The following is a 16,673-nucleotide window of genomic DNA, read 5'->3' on the forward strand; positions in this document are numbered from 1 at the left end:
GAAGTGAATCTATCTGAGCTAAACTTTTTGGCTCTGACTGTTCTCTCACAGGAGTGAAAGGGGAGCAGGGGCTGATGGGAGTCCCTGGTGCCATCGGCTGGAACGGAGACCGAGGTCCAAAAGGCCCAAAAGGAGAACAAGGACAACCAGGTGGATACACAACCACAAACAGAACCTAGAAGAGCATTTGTCCTTAAACCCGTGTGTCACAGGGTTCAGAGGTGTACCTGGAAGTCAGGGTCCTGCTCCGGTGCCCGCCAGGGTTCCAGGGGAACGAGGCTTATCGGGACCGCAGGGCATCAGAGGGCCCGGTGGATCCGGAGGGGAGTTAGGACCAGAGGGGCCACCTGGAGACGCAGGTCAGTGTTTATCATATGTTGTCACGTGTTTCTTTATTTATGTCGGGGTGGAGGTGGGTTGTCAAGTTTTTATAGAGGCCGTAAGTAAATCTCTTCTGTAGGTGTACTGACACACATATGTGCACAAAAACATACACAAATATTGAAGTAAAATACTGCACCGTCAAATACATTCTGAAGCACTGGTTTTATACACAGAAAGTGCACAAACACTGAAATACACACCACACAAAAATGTCTTTCATTCAGTCACACAATGTGAAATGAGACACTAACAGTCACACATAAGAATAAAAGACAAACACAGACATCATAACACAAAAAACAAAATGGAGGAACTTAACACATCAGAATACAAAACAAATCAAGAAATGACGCAATTCTAAAATATTATAATTTCATTATTCAATTGTAAAAAAAACATCAATAAATATATATTTTTTACTTAAATAAGCAAATTCAAGCGTTTATTTTATATAAATTATTAAAAGAGTTTCGAAAAGATATATATATCTTAATATGCTTTAAAGAAACCTGGAACATTTCAATAAAAGTTCCACCATAGATACCACAACTCGCACCAGAACACAAAATACACAACAAAAGTAGCTTGAATAGCAAAACAGACATAAACCCTTGATACACACCAGAATAAAACACACAACCGACCAGTTAAATACACTAAAAAAAACACTTAATAATTGTGTCTGCAATATTCAGGATTTTTCGGACCCGCGGGTGAGAAGGGAATGCCGGGCATCGGCGGTCGATCGGGAACCCCTGGGTTCCGTGGAGAGCCCGGTCAAGGGGGCCACCCTGGTCTGCGGGGACAGGAAGGTGAGTCAGTCTGAGGATTAAAGCTCAAATAGAACCAGGGCTCAAAGTTGTTGACTAGAAAACACAAAGTTTAAATAAAAGGAAACAGTTTTTTGACAATATTGTTCCAGGTCGCCGCGGCAACACTGGTGTCCCCGGGCGCGCCGGCATGCCTGGACGCAGCGTGAGCGTAGGATACCTGCTGGTGAAGCACAGCCAGTCGGAGCAGAAGCCCATGTGTCCGGTGGGAATGACCAAACTGTGGGACGGATACAGTCTGTTGTACCTGGAGGGTCAGGAGAGGGCTCACAACCAGGACCTGGGTGAGTGTGAGACGTCACCAGGACACCTTCAGGAGGGTTAACCCCGGTCGTTCCGCAGGTCTGGCCGGGTCCTGCCTCCCTCGCTTCAGCACCATGCCCTTCCTCTACTGCAACCCCGGAGACCTCTGCTACTACGCCAGCCGGAACGACAAGTCCTACTGGCTGTCCACCACCGCGCCGCTGCCCATGATGCCGGTCGAGGAGGAGGAGATCCGACCGTACATCAGCCGCTGCTCCGTCTGCGAAGCTCCGTCGGTCGCCATCGCCGTCCACAGCCAAGACATCAGCATCCCTCAGTGTCCGGCCGGCTGGAGGAGCCTGTGGATCGGCTACTCCTTCCTCATGGTCAGTGGACGACGATGGACTCACACACGGACTCACACACCTACCAATGAAATACACAACTGACACAAACACATTCACAACAAGTCACAAATGTGCAGTAAAACCAACACACAAAGATTATTTTAAGGTCACAATCACTTAAACACATATGAAATTAACTGGACACACACAAAAACACAACTAACACACAAAGAAACTGACAGAGACAAAACAAGATGCACACAACACACAACAAAACTGGTATACTCCAAAGTGCTCAAAATGCAAAAATAGACATACTTCACACAGCAAAAAAACATATCGGAACATAACATAACAAAACACTAAAACAGACACACAATGTATAAAAATGTTAAAATACATACAAAAAACAACAAAAACAAAGTAGACATGCCTTCAGAATAAACATAACATACAAAAAAATCAAACACAGAGATAAAAAAAACTGAACTGCACACGCCCTGTAAGGTTACACACTATAGAACAGAATTTGCTTTTTTCGAAAAGTAGACACAGACAACAAAAAAACACTTAAACACATAACACAATGTTAAACAAAAAAACACACACACACAGCAAAGTAGACACACCTCTCAAAGAATAAACACACAACAAATCAAAACACCACAAAGCAACAAAACTTCATGGTTCAGACGCCATCTTTGTTGTGTCCGCTGCCACCTTCAGGACACTCTCATGTTTGTCTCCTCTCTGCTGCCACCTTCAGGACACTCTCATGTTTGTCTCCTCTCTGCTGCCACCTTCAGGACACTCTCATGTTTGTCTCCTCTCTGCTGCCACCTTCAGGACACTCTCATGTTTGTCTCCTCTCTGCTGCCACCTTCAGGATACTCTCATGTTTGTCTCCTCTCTGCTGCCACCTTCAGGACACTCTCATGTTCATCTCCTCTCTGCTGCCACCTTCAGGACACTCTCATGTTTGTCTCCTCTCTGCTGCCACCTTCAGGACACTCTCATGTTTGTCTCCTCTCTGCTGCCACCTTCAGGACACTCTCATGTTTGTCTCCTCTCTGCTGCCACCTTCAGGACACTCTCATGTTTGTCTCCTCTCTGCTGCCACCTTCAGGACACTCTCATGTTTGTCTCCTCTCTGCTGCCACCTTCAGGACACTCTCATGTTTGTCTCCTCTCTGCTGCCACCTTCAGGACACTCTCATGTTTGTCTCCTCTCTGCTGCCACTTTCAGGACACTCTCATGTTTGTCTCTTCTCTGCTGCCACCTTCAGGACACTCTCATGTTTGTCTCCTCTCTGCTGCCACCTTCAGGACACTCTCATCTTTGTCTCCTCTCTGCTGCCACCTTCAGGATACTCTCATGTTTGTCTCCTCTCTGCTGCCACCTTCAGGACACTCTCATGTTTGTCTCCTCTCTGCTGCCACCTTCAGGACACTCTCATGTTTGTCTCTTCTCTGCTGCCACCTTCAGGACACTCTCATGTTTGTCTCCTCTCTGCTGCCACCTTCAGGACACTCTCATCTTTGTCTCCTCTCTGCTGCCACCTTCAGGATACTCTCATGTTTGTCTCCTCTCTGCTGCCACCTTCAGGACACTCTCATGTTTGTCTCCTCTCTGCTGCCACCTTCAGGACACTCTCATCTTTGTCTCCTCTCTGCTGCCACCTTCAGGACACTCTCATGTTTGTCTCCTCTCTGCTGCCACCTTCAGGACACTCTCATGTTTGTCTCTTCTCTGCTGCCACCTTCAGGACACTCTCATGTTTGTCTCCTCTCTGCTGCCACCTTCAGGACACTCTCATCTTTGTCTCCTCTCTGCTGCCACCTTCAGGATACTCTCATGTTTGTCTCCTCTCTGCTGCCACCTTCAGGACACTCTCATGTTTGTCTCCTCTCTGCTGCCACTTTCAGGACACTCTCATGTTTGTCTCTTCTCTGCTGCCACCTTCAGGACACTCTCATGTTTGTCTCCTCTCTGCTGCCACCTTCAGGACACTCTCATGTTTGTCTCCTCTCTGCTGCCACCTTCAGGACACTCTCATGTTTGTCTCCTCTCTGCTGCCACCTTCAGGACACTCTCATGTTTGTCTCCTCTCTGCTGCCACCTTCAGGACACTCTCATCTTTGTCTCCTCTCTGCTGCCACCTTCAGGACACTCTCATGTTTGTCTCCTCTCTGCTGCCACCTTCAGGACACTCTCATGTTTGTCTCCTCTCTGCTGCCACTTTCAGGACACTCTCATGTTTGTCTCTTCTCTGCTGCCACCTTCAGGACACTCTCATGTTTGTCTCCTCTCTGCTGCCACCTTCAGGACACTCTCATCTTTGTCTCCTCTCTGCTGCCACCTTCAGGATACTCTCATGTTTGTCTCCTCTCTGCTGCCACCTTCAGGACACTCTCATGTTTGTCTCCTCTCTGCTGCCACCTTCAGGACACTCTCATGTTTGTCTCCTCTCTGCTGCCACCTTCAGGACACTCTCATGTTTGTCTCCTCTCTGCTGCCACTTTCAGGACACTCTCATGTTTGTCTCTTCTCTGCTGCCACCTTCAGGACACTCTCATGTTTGTCTCCTCTCTGCTGCCACCTTCAGGACACTCTCATGTTTGTCTCCTCTCTGCTGCCACCTTCAGGATACTCTCGTGTTTGTCTCCTCTCTGCTGCCACCTTCAGGACACTCTCATGTTTGTCTCCTCTCTGCTGCCACCTTCAGGATACTCTCGTGTTTGTCTCCTCTCTGCTGCCACCTTCAGGATACTCTCATGTTTGTCTCCTCTCTGCTGCCACCTTCAGGACACTCTCGTGTTTGTCTCCTCTCTGCTGCCACCTTCAGGACACTCATGTTTGTCTCCTCTGCTGCCACCTTCAGGATACTCTCATTTTTGTCTCCTCTCTGCTGCCACCTTCAGGACACTCTTATGTTTGTCTCCTCTCTGCTGCCACCTTCAGGACACTCTCATGTTTATCTCCTCTCTGCTGCCACCTTCAGGACACTCTCATGTTTGTCTCCTCTCTGCTGCCACTTTCAGGACACTCTCATGTTTGTCTCCTCTCTGCTGCCACCTTCAGGACACTCATGTTTGTCTCCTCTCTGCTGCCACCTTCAGGACACTCTCATGTCTGTCTCTCTGCTGCCACCTTCAGGATACTCTCATGTTTGTCTCCTCTTTGCTGCCACCTTCAGGACACTCTCATGTTTGTCTCCTCTCTGCTGCCACCTTCAGGACACTCTCATGTCTGTCTCTCTGCTGCCACCTTCAGGACACTCATGTTTGTCTCCTCTCTGCTGCCACCTTCAGGACACTCTCATGTTTGTCTCCTCTCTGCTGCCACCTTCAGGATACTCTCATGTTTGTCTCCTCTCTGCTGCCACCTTCAGGACACTCTCATGTTTGTCTCCTCTCTGCTGCCACCTTCAGGACACTCTCATGTTTGTCTCCTCTGCTGCCACCTTCCGGACACTCTCATTTTTGTCTCCTCTCTGCTGCCACCTTCAGGACACTCTCATGTTTGTCTCCTCTCTGCTGCCACCTTCAAGATACTCTCATGTTTATCTCCTCTCTGCTGCCACCTTCATGACACTCTCATGTTTGTCTCCTCTCTGCTGCCACCTTCAGGACACTCATGTTTGTCTCCTCTCTGCTGCCACCTTCAGGACACTCTCATGTGTGTCTCCTCTCTGCTGCCACCTTCAGGACACTCTCATGTTTGTCTCCTCTCTGCTGCCACCTTCAGGACACTCATGTTTGTCTCCTCTCTGCTGCCACCTTCAGGACACTCTCATGTCTGTCTCTCTGCTGCCACCTTCAGGATACTCTCATGTTTGTCTCCTCTCTGCTGCCACCTTCAGGGCACTCTCATGTTTGTCTCCTCTCTGCTGCCACCTTCAGGACACTCTCATGTTTGTCTCCTCTGCTGCCACCTTCAGGACACTCTCATTTTTGTCTCCTCTCTGCTGCCACCTTCAGGACACTCTCATGTTTGTCTCCTCTCTGCTGCCACCTTCAGGACACTCTCATGTTTATCTCCTCTCTGCTGCCACCTTCAGGACACTCTCATGTTTGTCTCCTCTCTGCTGCCACCTTCAGGACACTCATGTTTGTCTCCTCTCTGCTGCCACCTTCAGGACACTCTCATGTCTGTCTCTCTGCTGCCACCTTCAGGATACTCTCATGTTTGTCTCCTCTCTGCTGCCACCTTCAGGACACTCTCATGTTTGTCTCCTCTCTGCTGCCACCTTCAGGACACTCTCATGTTTATCTCCTCTCTGCTGCCACCTTCAGGACACTCTCATGTCTGTCTCTCTGCTGCCACCTTCAGGATACTCTCATGTTTGTCTCCTCTCTGCTGCCACCTTCAGGACACTCTCATGTTTGTCTCCTCTCTGCTGCCACCTTCAGGACACTCTCATGTCTGTCTCTCTGCTGCCACCTTCAGGACACTCTCATGTCCGTCTCTCTGCTGCCACCTTCAGGACACTCTCATGTTTATCTCCTCTCTGCTGCCACCTTCAGGACACTCTCATGTCTGTCTCTCTGCTGCCACCTTCAGGACACTCTCATGTCTGTCTCCTCTCTGCTGCCACCTTCAGGACACTCTCATGTTTGTCTCCTCTCTGCTGCCACCTTCAGGACACTCTCATGTCTGTCTCTCTGCTGCCACCTTCAGGACACTCTCATGTCCGTCTCTCTGCTGCCACCTTCAGGACACTCTCATGTTTGTCTCCTCTCTGCTGCCACCTTCAGGACACTCTCATGTCTGTCTCTCTGCTGCCACCTTCAGGATACTCTCATGTTTGTCTCCTCTCTGCTGCCACCTTCAGGACACTCTCATGTTTGTCTCCTCTCTGCTGCCACCTTCAGGACACTCATGTTTGTCTCCTCTCTGCTGCCACCTTCAGGACACTCTCATGTCTGTCTCTCTGCTGCCACCTTCAGGATACTCTCATGTTTGTCTCCTCTCTGCTGCCACCTTCAGGACACTCTCATGTTTGTCTCCTCTCTGCTGCCACCTTCAGGACACTCTCATGTTTGTCTCCTCTCTGCTGCCAACTTCAGGACACTCTCATGTCTGTCTCTCTGCTGCCACCTTCAGGACACTCTCATGTCTGTCTCTCTGCTGCCACCTTCAGGACACTCTCATGTTTGTCTCCTCTCTGCTGCCACCTTCAGGACACTCTCATGTTTGTCTCCTCTCTGCTGCCACCTTCAGGACACTCTCATGTCTGTCTCTCTGCTGCCACCTTTAGGACACTCTCATGTCTGTCTCTCTGCTGCTACCTTCAGGACACTCTCATGTGTGTCTCCTCTCTGCTGCCACCTTCAGGACACTCTCATGTCTGTCTCTCTGCTGCCACCTTCAGGACACTCTGTCTGTCTCTCTGCTGCCACCTTCAGGACACTCTCATGTTTATCTCCTCTCTGCTGCCACCTTCAGGACACTCTCATGTCCGTCTCTCTGCTGCCACCTTCAGGACACTCTCATGTTTATCTCCTCTCTGCTGCCACCTTCAGGACACTCTCATGTCCGTCTCTCTGCTGCCACCTTCAGGACACTCTCATGTTTGTCTCTGTTCGACAGCACACGGCAGCGGGCAGCGAGGGCGGCGGTCAGTCTCTTTCCTCGCCCGGGTCGTGCCTGGAAGACTTCCGGACGACGCCGTTCATCGAGTGCAACGGCGCCAAAGGCACGTGTCACTACTTCGCCAACAAGAACAGCTTCTGGCTCACGTCCGTGGACCAGACGTTCCACGCCGAGCCGGCGCCAGAGACTCTCAAGGCCGGGCAGCTGCTGACCCGCATCAGCCGCTGCCAGGTCTGCATGAAGAACCTGTGAGGACCCCCTCCCCCCCGGGGGCCCCAACGTTTTGGGGTTCAATGGTGCTACGATAGACACTCCACTTTAACCAATCACAATCCTTTCTCAGATGCACTGATTAGTATTTATAGCCGGATGAATGTGTGTGTATCACGAGGGTCAGAGGCGGCCATTTTGGACTTTGTTGTGTTCAACTCTTCTTCGGTTTCTTTCACTGTAAAGTTCAGAAAGTTGGTTTAAGTTTTTGTGCATCTGTTCGTTCACTAAACCTTAGGAGTCAATTATTAAGATTTTATTTTATTTTTATTCAAAACACTTGAACTCTTTTTCTGCCTTATTCCATATATTTCAATAATTACATCTTTTTTCTTTATTTTTTCAAATTAAAAGTTTGTCTAACTTATATATTTTTCCTTTTCACAAAAAAATCACCACTAAAAATGTGTTTTATTTATGCTAATACGTGCATCGCTCACTAAAATTATCTGGACTCCAACCCTTTCATTGATCTTATAATTGTTTTGGGGTTTTTTAAACAAAAAACACATTCCTTTCTCGCATGAAACGTGTCGCCGGAACCAAATACTGTAAATACTGACAACGTACGCCTCGGTTTTGTTGTTTAACTGTATGTAAAAAAGAAGAAAAATAAACACAATAAAATAACAACTTGGTAAAACGTTTTTGATCTACAGATGTTTTTTTTTTCTTTATTTTTTTAAGTCATGTTTTAAGGAGTCACGTTCATAGAACACATTTTCAGGACTACTTTATTTTTTAATTAAAATTATGTATGGATATTTTTTAAATGCTCCAACCCAAACATTAAATAAATATATATATTATTGAAATGTTATTTTTAATGTTAAAGTTGGTATGAAAATAACCGGGCTGTGAAGAACCAATGACGCCTCATGATACAATATTTGCCGGCCACTAGAGGGCACTCTCAATGACTCAACGTCCATGAAATCTTTCATCATCAGCTGCTTCATGAAGCCTCAACAACACGTCACCATTGTGGTCATGAGTAGATATTGTTTTAGTGTTGCTTGACTTTTCTTGTCTGTTCTGATTGCAATTAAATATTTATGAAAAAGATGCTAAAGATGCGACAGAAAGATGATTCAACGTTGCTGATGATCTGGAGTTCCATCTGGATCCAGGAGGTTTTTGAAGGAACATTTACAGCAAATTCAAATTCAGCTGTATGTGTAATGTAATGTGTACTTTATGATGCGTTACTTTTTATACTTAAATCAGGTAAATAAGAAAAACAACTTTTGTTGGATGATTCTTATCATTCAAGATAAAGTGAAAAGCAAAACATTATTTGTCCATAACTATTTAAAGATATTTAATATAACTTTATATGATCGTTTTTGCTTATTGTAACAAAACAAAAATAATTTTCCTTGTTACATTTTTTGCCCCAAATATTAAATGAAAATTCTTCATATTTTGAGTCCAGGAACATTTTTTTTTTTTGTACAAAACTACAAAAAACATTGATTATAACAAAGTGACTGAATGAAGTTGGAACTTTAGTTAAAATAGGATTCTGGTTGCTTTTGCTAAAAAAAAAATTATTATAAATAAAACAAACATAAAATCTCCTTGGGGCAAAAATAAATTGTAATAAATAAATAAAAGCAAATAAAGAAAAAAGTAATTTAATCAAACATTTAACCAGGAATTGCATCTTAAAGGTTAATCCTAATACATTCTGACAGAATTATTGAATGTTTTGTTGAGTTTTAACGTCTCAGACGTTCTTAATCTACCGAGATCCGGATCAAAGTTGGGACTCGTGGGTGAAACTGATCCCCTTAAAGTGGGTCAACGGTTCTGGAGAGACGGTGGAACCGAGTGCAAAAAAAAGAAAACGTGTTTATTGCAGCAGTGAAGACAAGTTTCAGTCGGTCTCGACACTCGGAGGCACTCAAATGTTAAAAATCAAAAGTGACTCGACAGTGATTGACAGTGCAGGGCGACGCCCACCAACGGTGCAGCTGTGAGTCCGAAGACGGCAAAGTGACGCTCGAGTGAGGAACACGGTGATTCTGGTTTAAAAAAAAAAAAAGAAAAAGTACCGTCTTTAAAAAAAAAAAAAAAAAAAAAAAGTGCTAAGAGTCAACAGCAGGGGGCGCGGGAGCGTCTGTTGCCCGTCCTGTCGTCCTCCAGGTCCACCGTGGGCGACTCCTGGTTCTCCTGCCTCTTCCTCAGCAGGGAGGGCAGCACCAGGTCGAACAGAGTCTCGAACAAGTGGTCCACGTTGTAGCCGGTCTTGGCGCTGGTCTCGAAGCAGACCTTGTCGGCGGCGACGCTGCTCTTCTCCTCGGCGCCCTTGTAGCGCAGGATCCTGCCGTACAGCGCCAGCGCATCCTCGCGGGTCACCTGCTTGTGGGCGGAGTTCACGGGCGAGGCCGGCGGGGTCGGGCAGGCGGACAGGACGTCCTCCTCCTCCTCCTCCTCCTCCTCGTCGGCGGCGGCGACGGACTCGGACTCCGGGTCCAGCCGGGCGTCGGCGTCGGTGAGGTCGGCCTTGTTGCCCACCAGCACGTAGATGCAGTCGTGGTTGGCGGTGTCGGTGAGCGACAGGAAACGCTCCTCCAGCTCCACCAGGCTCTGCCAGTTGGTGACGTCGTAGGTCAGGATGACGGCGGCGGCGCCGCGGCAGTACAGCGAGCCCAGGCCGTGGAACTGCTCCCGACCTGCGCGACCAGAGGACGGTTAAAGTCTGACACTGTTGCAGTGCGGTATGAGCATCTCAGGTACAAGCTAGACATGATGGAAAGTATGCAAGTACTTCATGAATGTTGTTTTTAACATTAAAAAAGATTTTTTTTACTGATTCGTTTCACTATTATTTTCTTAATGATTGAATTCAATAATATCTAGATTGAAATATTCATCTTGTTTTTAACACTCGGGGTCAAGGTGACCCAGAATCTTGTTTTTTGGTCCTCTGGGTCACCTAAGATAACACAAGGGTTAAATAATTCAATAGAACATTCAAATTGTTTTAAATATTATTCTTTTCATTTTACACAGAGTTTGATATTCATATTCAAACAATATAAAAATGAATGTTCTAAAAGCAACATTTTTAAATTTGTTACCTTTTGAATTCAACGTACAAATGACATCAGATTACAGTTTTGACGTTGAAATGTGTTTTTTTAATTAACATATATTTTTCAAATTTTCTTGCCTTTATTCATTTTTGAATTGAAAGGTTGAATTTTTGGTGGGTAATTCAATTAAAAAATGTTGTTTTAAGTTAATCAATTTTAACATTACTCTGTTACTTTACCTACATTTTCACATTAAAAGGCTAAGCATACGAGATGCTTAAACCATTTGTAAAATAAAATCATTCATTTAAAAAAACAAATTCAACCTTTCAATATATATAATAAAAATCATTGCTAAAAACCATTTTCTATTAAAAACAAGCATTGTTCATTATTCTAATAAAGTACAAGCTCCTCCCACAATCTAAAGATTAAAAGTCAATTTTCCATTTTCTAAATGCTCGATTTACTACTTTACTTAATGTTAAGATTGAACATTTTTGCAGGACAGAAAAATGGCTTTTGAAAGAAGGAACTCATGATGCCGGGCAGAGGAGGAGAAACACAAACTGCTCTGTTGTTGTTGGAAAAGACAGGATTGTGGAAAAGGTCAAATTCTGCAGTCGCTCACTGGAGGCGTTGAGAGGAAACAGGCGACAGAGAGTCGCACGTGTGACCAGACGGTTATGATGATAAATAAAGTGTATATTTAAATAATGAAATATTGCACTTCAGAGTTTTCTATCAACTATTTTCCCTTCAGTCACACAGGAAAAGCGATCGACGACGCCAGAGACTCAACACTTCACAGCGACTTCCTGTCGGCTCCGAAAAAACAAGCTCAACCATTCAAATTAACGAATAACGAAAAAAAAAAAAACAATTGGTTGGTTTAATCTTTCACTAACTTTAAAAGAATAGGAAAAATGTTGCGACGATAAAACATGTCACAAAGTCAAATATGATACGAGGAAGAAAGAAAGACAAAATTCATATTAAAGTTAAATAAACGAGATAAAGAAACTACAAAATTAAAAAAAGGACATAAATAACAGAAGGATCTAGAATAATTAAAACAAAAAAAATCTGAATTATTAAAGTTTTCAATGTGGCTACAAAGATGATGTGATTGACTATCAGGGTTTTTTCTTAATATATTGACCAAAAAAAAGTGTGTCCAATATTATCCAATAGCATTTTAAGTCGTTAATTGTGCGAATTACAATTTTTGTTTTTAATTAAAAACATTTTTCTTTATTAAATTAATAACATAATTCAGATTTCCTATCTTATTTTATGACGCAACACATAAGAAAAAAGATGTGATTGATCAACAATGATAACACGGAAAACTATACGTGATAAAATAATAAAAACTTAAATTAAATTCTATTTTCCATCAGTATTGATGCCAAACAAACAGAATAAACTATCAAAATACTCATTTTTTTTAGATGAATAGGTTTGAAAAAACGTGTTTTAAAACATACTAAATAAACTGTGTCCAGTCATGAGGAACACTTGATGTTTTGAAACTACAAAAATCCTGCCGCTGATACAACTTCGTGCGACGAACCGGTTGAGAGCGGATCTGGTGTTTCATAAGGTTTCGACAGCAGCAGAACAAACGGTTGCGTCTGAGGTTTGTTGAAACTGCAGAGGAAGTGGCGGCTGGTGACTCGACCCACAAGAACTCCTCACACACTTTCTGGTCCGTGGATGTCGGACCAAAGGCCGAAATAAGATCGGTCACACACACACACACACACACACACACACACACACACACACACCATCAAATCTAACAACTTTAATGAACGGAAAAGATTCATTTTCTGATGAACTTCATGATGTCATTCATCGTTAACCTGGGGGTCACATGACCTCCAGGATATGATGTCACGGTTCGGACGATTGTTCCGTTTTTTTTGAGGGTCAAAGATATTCTGGTCAAACGAGGGTCGGAATGTGAAGCAGTTCTAGTCCGAGTCTCTGCTGGACGACTGAGCTAGTTTTGCAATTCAACTGCATCCAACCTTCATGACTGAGAAGTAGTGGTGAGAGAAAATATCAATACACAGATATATTGCTATATTTTTTAAGATACTATGTCGCAATCCAACAGAACAGTAAGATTTTTTTTAAAGAAAGTTTTATTTTACCTTTAATTACATTTTTATTTTTTTGCTTAGATTTTTATCAAAGTTCTTGTACATTTTAATTGAATTTGTATTATTTAAGTTTGTTTAAATAAAATAATAATTCAATGTATTCATTTTTAACAATATTAAAAACAATTATGACATATAGTAGCTATAGTTCAAGTTATTGTTTGTCTTTTTCACAATACTGTATCGAAAAGCACTGTTTTTATTTTTTTTTTAAAAGGAAAAATAAAGGCTGTTAAATCATATTTAATTATGATCATAGTTCTTTAGTGAGTTATATTTAAATAAAGTCTATATAGAAAAATGTGTTTCTTATCTTTTTGTTTCCAGAATTAACACAAATTCACCACCTGATCTTTTTTGTGTTTCAATTAAACTTCCTGTCGCTAAAGGGTAGCAGTATTTACAGCTAAAACAGAAAACAAAGTCCCGGCAATGACTGAGGACGAGAGGATACAGTTAACTCTGGGAGCTTAAAATGCCAAGTACTCGACAATACTACAAATATATCCTTGTTCCTGCAACAATTTTTAAGATGTATCGCAATCCAACAGAACTGTAATGTTTTTTTAAAGAAAACTTTACTTTAACTTTTATTAAATTTTATTTATTTTGCTTTCAAATTACATTTGATTTTAATCGTAGTTCTTAACATAACATTAACATAAATTCCTTCTTGAGTTTCAAATAAGCTTTCGGTCGACAAATGCAAGCACTATTTACGTCACAGTGAAAAGGAATACTGAAGTCCCGGCAATGACTGAGGACGAGAGGATACAGTCGACTCCAGCAGTTTTTAAGCTGATGTTTGGACATATTTTGGTTTCAAAACAAATTAAAACAGTTCCGACTTCGTCAAGAGTCATGTGTACTGTAAATTCTGCAACACCGGAGTCAAGTACTTGACGATACTACAAATATACCCTCGTTTCTATAGTATCACAACACATTGCAATATATTGTAATACAGTATATCGATGCCTCTGTATCGTGATACGCATTTTATCGTCAGATTCAAGCCAATACACACCCCTAGTACACAACAAGTCCAAGAACCAAAGAAGAAACGTACATGCTACATTAGCATAGCTAGCTTAGCATGAGGAAGTACTTTGAGATACGGAATCATCCCCACGGTTGAGACCTTTGGCGTCTTTGAACGCAGCACGTCATTTCTCTTTTTGTAGCTTTTTTTCATCAACGTTGCTTCACTCCAGAAAATCTATAATTGGGAAACACATCAGCTGACTCAGCAACTTTGTTTTTTTAAAAGGTTCCATTTCCTCCGACATGTCGAACCAATGAGTTTCGACAACAATTGAACTCTGTCTTCGTTGCTTCAGGATAACGGACGCCGTGATGCAACGCGTAGATTGTGAGTCGAGGCGTGGAAACGCGACCTCCACACCAGTTACACACATTTAGCAGCAACACAACGATGACTCAGCAGTTCACATCAGGACGTGATCAATAAACACACACAGAGGTGAGAGTTCAAGTACAAACGCCGTCTGTTACGACTTGTTTTTTCACCGGATTTGACGCCTATGATCGGACTTTAGTTCAACACATCGTTTCGACTCAAGACGTCATTTTTAATAATCCTTAAACAAACGATGAGATGTCACAGAAAACCACGTTTAAATAACTTACTTCTTCTTTAAACTTCTACTATAAAACGTTCCAGGTACTACAGACCAGCGAGTACTTCTGGCGGCTACACAATCCTAGCATGACCGACACTAATGCTGCCGGTCATGCCTGACGACCGCAAGATTGACATTTTAAAAGGTCAAAACAGGAAGTTAATCAGTGATTAGAGACGTACTTCCCGTTACTGCGAGTTTATGAATGAATGTATAAATACATAAACGTGACGACAAACAAGCTAAAAATAATGACCATAAATCAGTCCAATTGCAGTGCACTATGGGATTATATTGATACACTTTAAATGTTGCAATATTGTTGTTTTTTTGTGAATTAAATCCAAATTATAATGAGAAATATTCAATGCGTTTTGTACATATTTGTGTTGGAATTAAAATGATGTTGTACGCAGTAGTCCTCAGTTAAAAGGAACAATGAAATCCTGGTGATGACTGAGGACGAGATGATACAGTAATTTATATGATTTATATTCCAATAAAGTGTATAAAAATACTCTTATTTTTTTCACAATAAACATGCAAATATTCACAGCGTTTTAGATGGCAGCAGTCGTTACGTTTTCCATAGCAAAGGAAACAATTTAATCCGGCAAGATCCTGACGATGACTGAGGATGAGAGGATACAGCTTTTATGTATGTATGAATGTATGTATGATCTTTTTTGAGTTTCAATTAAACTTTCGGTCACTAAATGGAAGCACTATTTACGCCATACAATGAAGTCCCGGCGATGACTGAGGACGAGAGGATACGGTGAACTAAAGCAGCTTTTAAAGCTGACGTTTGGACATATTTGGATTTCAAAACAAACGAAAGCAGGACTTAATCAAGAGTCATGTGGTCTGTAAATTGTGCAACACCAGAGTAAAGTACTCGACAATACTACACATATATCCTTGTTAAATTAAAAATGACTTACTTACTTACTTACTACAGTTTATCACAATATATCGTTTGTTGCCTCTGTATCTTGATATGACTCGTTTTCGCTAGATTCTTGCCAATCCGCTTACTTGTAGTATCTGTGCCGCAAATACTTTCTACTTGTGGACCATTTATTATCATAATGCGGACTGAAAATGACCGAAAACAAGCTTAAACTAGCTTGGGAACTAAAATTGTTTTTATAATTAATAAATAAAGGAGTTTAGCTTAGCATATGGACAGACTCACAACTTTAGTGTATCTGAAAGAGTGAATTCTTTTTTTTTTTAAACAAAGATTAAACTTCTTTTCAACACAAATAAGAGTAAAGAATATTTTTAGTGATATTTCGTGGGAACTGGATGACGTCAAACTATGCTGACCGCGCACTATTTTCCGAAAAGTGTCAGGAATTCGTGGGAAAGAAAAAAAAATCCTCTATTTTTACGCCAAAGAAAAACATTTCGAGCGAGTCTCCGTGAACTTTGACCCCTGCGAGAGTCTCGCCCTGCGCCTAGCATGAGATTAAAGTCACATGACTCAAGGAGATGAAGTCACGTGTCTCCAGGTAAACATGGAAAAGAACGCGCGTCAGAAAGAATAAAAACAAACTTTTCTTTTTCTTTTTTTTTTGTTTTTTTTTACCCGCGGTGTCCCAGATGGAGACGTTGTAGGGCCCCCACTGTTTGAGGTAGAAGGCTCCCCCGACGGTGCTGATCGTGTCCCGGAACTTCCTCTCCGTGTAACGGTGGAGCAGCGACGACTTCCCGACGTTCATGTCCCCCAGGAGGACCACCTTCACGTCCGGCTTCTTCATCTTCGAGCCCTCGGGCATGACGCCGCGGCTCCGGGGGTGTCTTTTTATAAACTTGTGTAAAAAAAATAAATAAAGTAGGATTTACCGCGAGAGAGTCATGACTCAGGAGCTGCTTCACGGGACGTGGACCTGAACGCACCTCCTCATAGTTCGACTCTATCTGAGTCTGATCCGCAGAACTCGCTCGACCAGGAAGTGAGAGAAGAACGAGGCGCTTTGCCGCGAACGCTTTCTGACAGAAGCTGGATTTCGGGTTTTTTAAATAAATAAATAAATGAAGCTCCTGTACTTGTTTAAACAGAAGTTGCTTAAATAAATAATACATAATAAAAAGTAAACAGTTACAGTTAATACAGGAGCTCACTCGTCACAAACGTAGTTT

General features: G+C 42.9%; 2 protein-coding genes across 5 annotated transcripts in view; one reads left to right on the top strand and one right to left on the bottom strand.

Annotated features, from left to right (window-relative positions):
- The window catches only part of col4a2 (collagen, type IV, alpha 2), a 47,096-nt gene extending 38,779 nt beyond the window's left edge, over nt 1-8,317 (top strand). For all 4 annotated transcript variants that reach the window (XM_087804792.1, XM_087804791.1, XM_087804793.1 and 1 more), the window contains 6 exons: nt 52-150; nt 213-359; nt 1,080-1,196; nt 1,307-1,498; nt 1,557-1,843; nt 7,398-8,317. In XM_087804792.1, coding sequence (XP_087660918.1) covers nt 52-150; nt 213-359; nt 1,080-1,196; nt 1,307-1,498; nt 1,557-1,843; nt 7,398-7,652 — 1,097 coding nt within the window. In that variant the 3' untranslated portion in view covers nt 7,653-8,317. The remainder of the gene's footprint in view (nt 1-51; nt 151-212; nt 360-1,079; nt 1,197-1,306; nt 1,499-1,556; nt 1,844-7,397) is intronic.
- A 974-nt stretch (nt 8,318-9,291) lies between these two features.
- rab20 (RAB20, member RAS oncogene family) lies at nt 9,292-16,468 on the bottom strand. Its single transcript, XM_087804507.1, has 2 exons — nt 16,120-16,468; nt 9,292-10,348 (listed from the first exon to the last, which is right to left on the bottom strand). Exons 1-2 carry the CDS (start codon nt 16,307-16,309, stop codon nt 9,768-9,770), a joined length of 771 nt encoding a protein of 256 aa, XP_087660633.1. The 5' UTR covers nt 16,310-16,468; the 3' UTR covers nt 9,292-9,767.
- Nucleotides 16,469-16,673: the final 205 nt, after the last annotated feature.

This window comes from Callionymus lyra, chromosome 12, assembly GCF_982586985.1.
Source record: "Callionymus lyra chromosome 12, fCalLyr1.hap1.1, whole genome shotgun sequence".
Taxonomy (NCBI): Eukaryota; Metazoa; Chordata; class Actinopteri; order Syngnathiformes; family Callionymidae; genus Callionymus; species Callionymus lyra.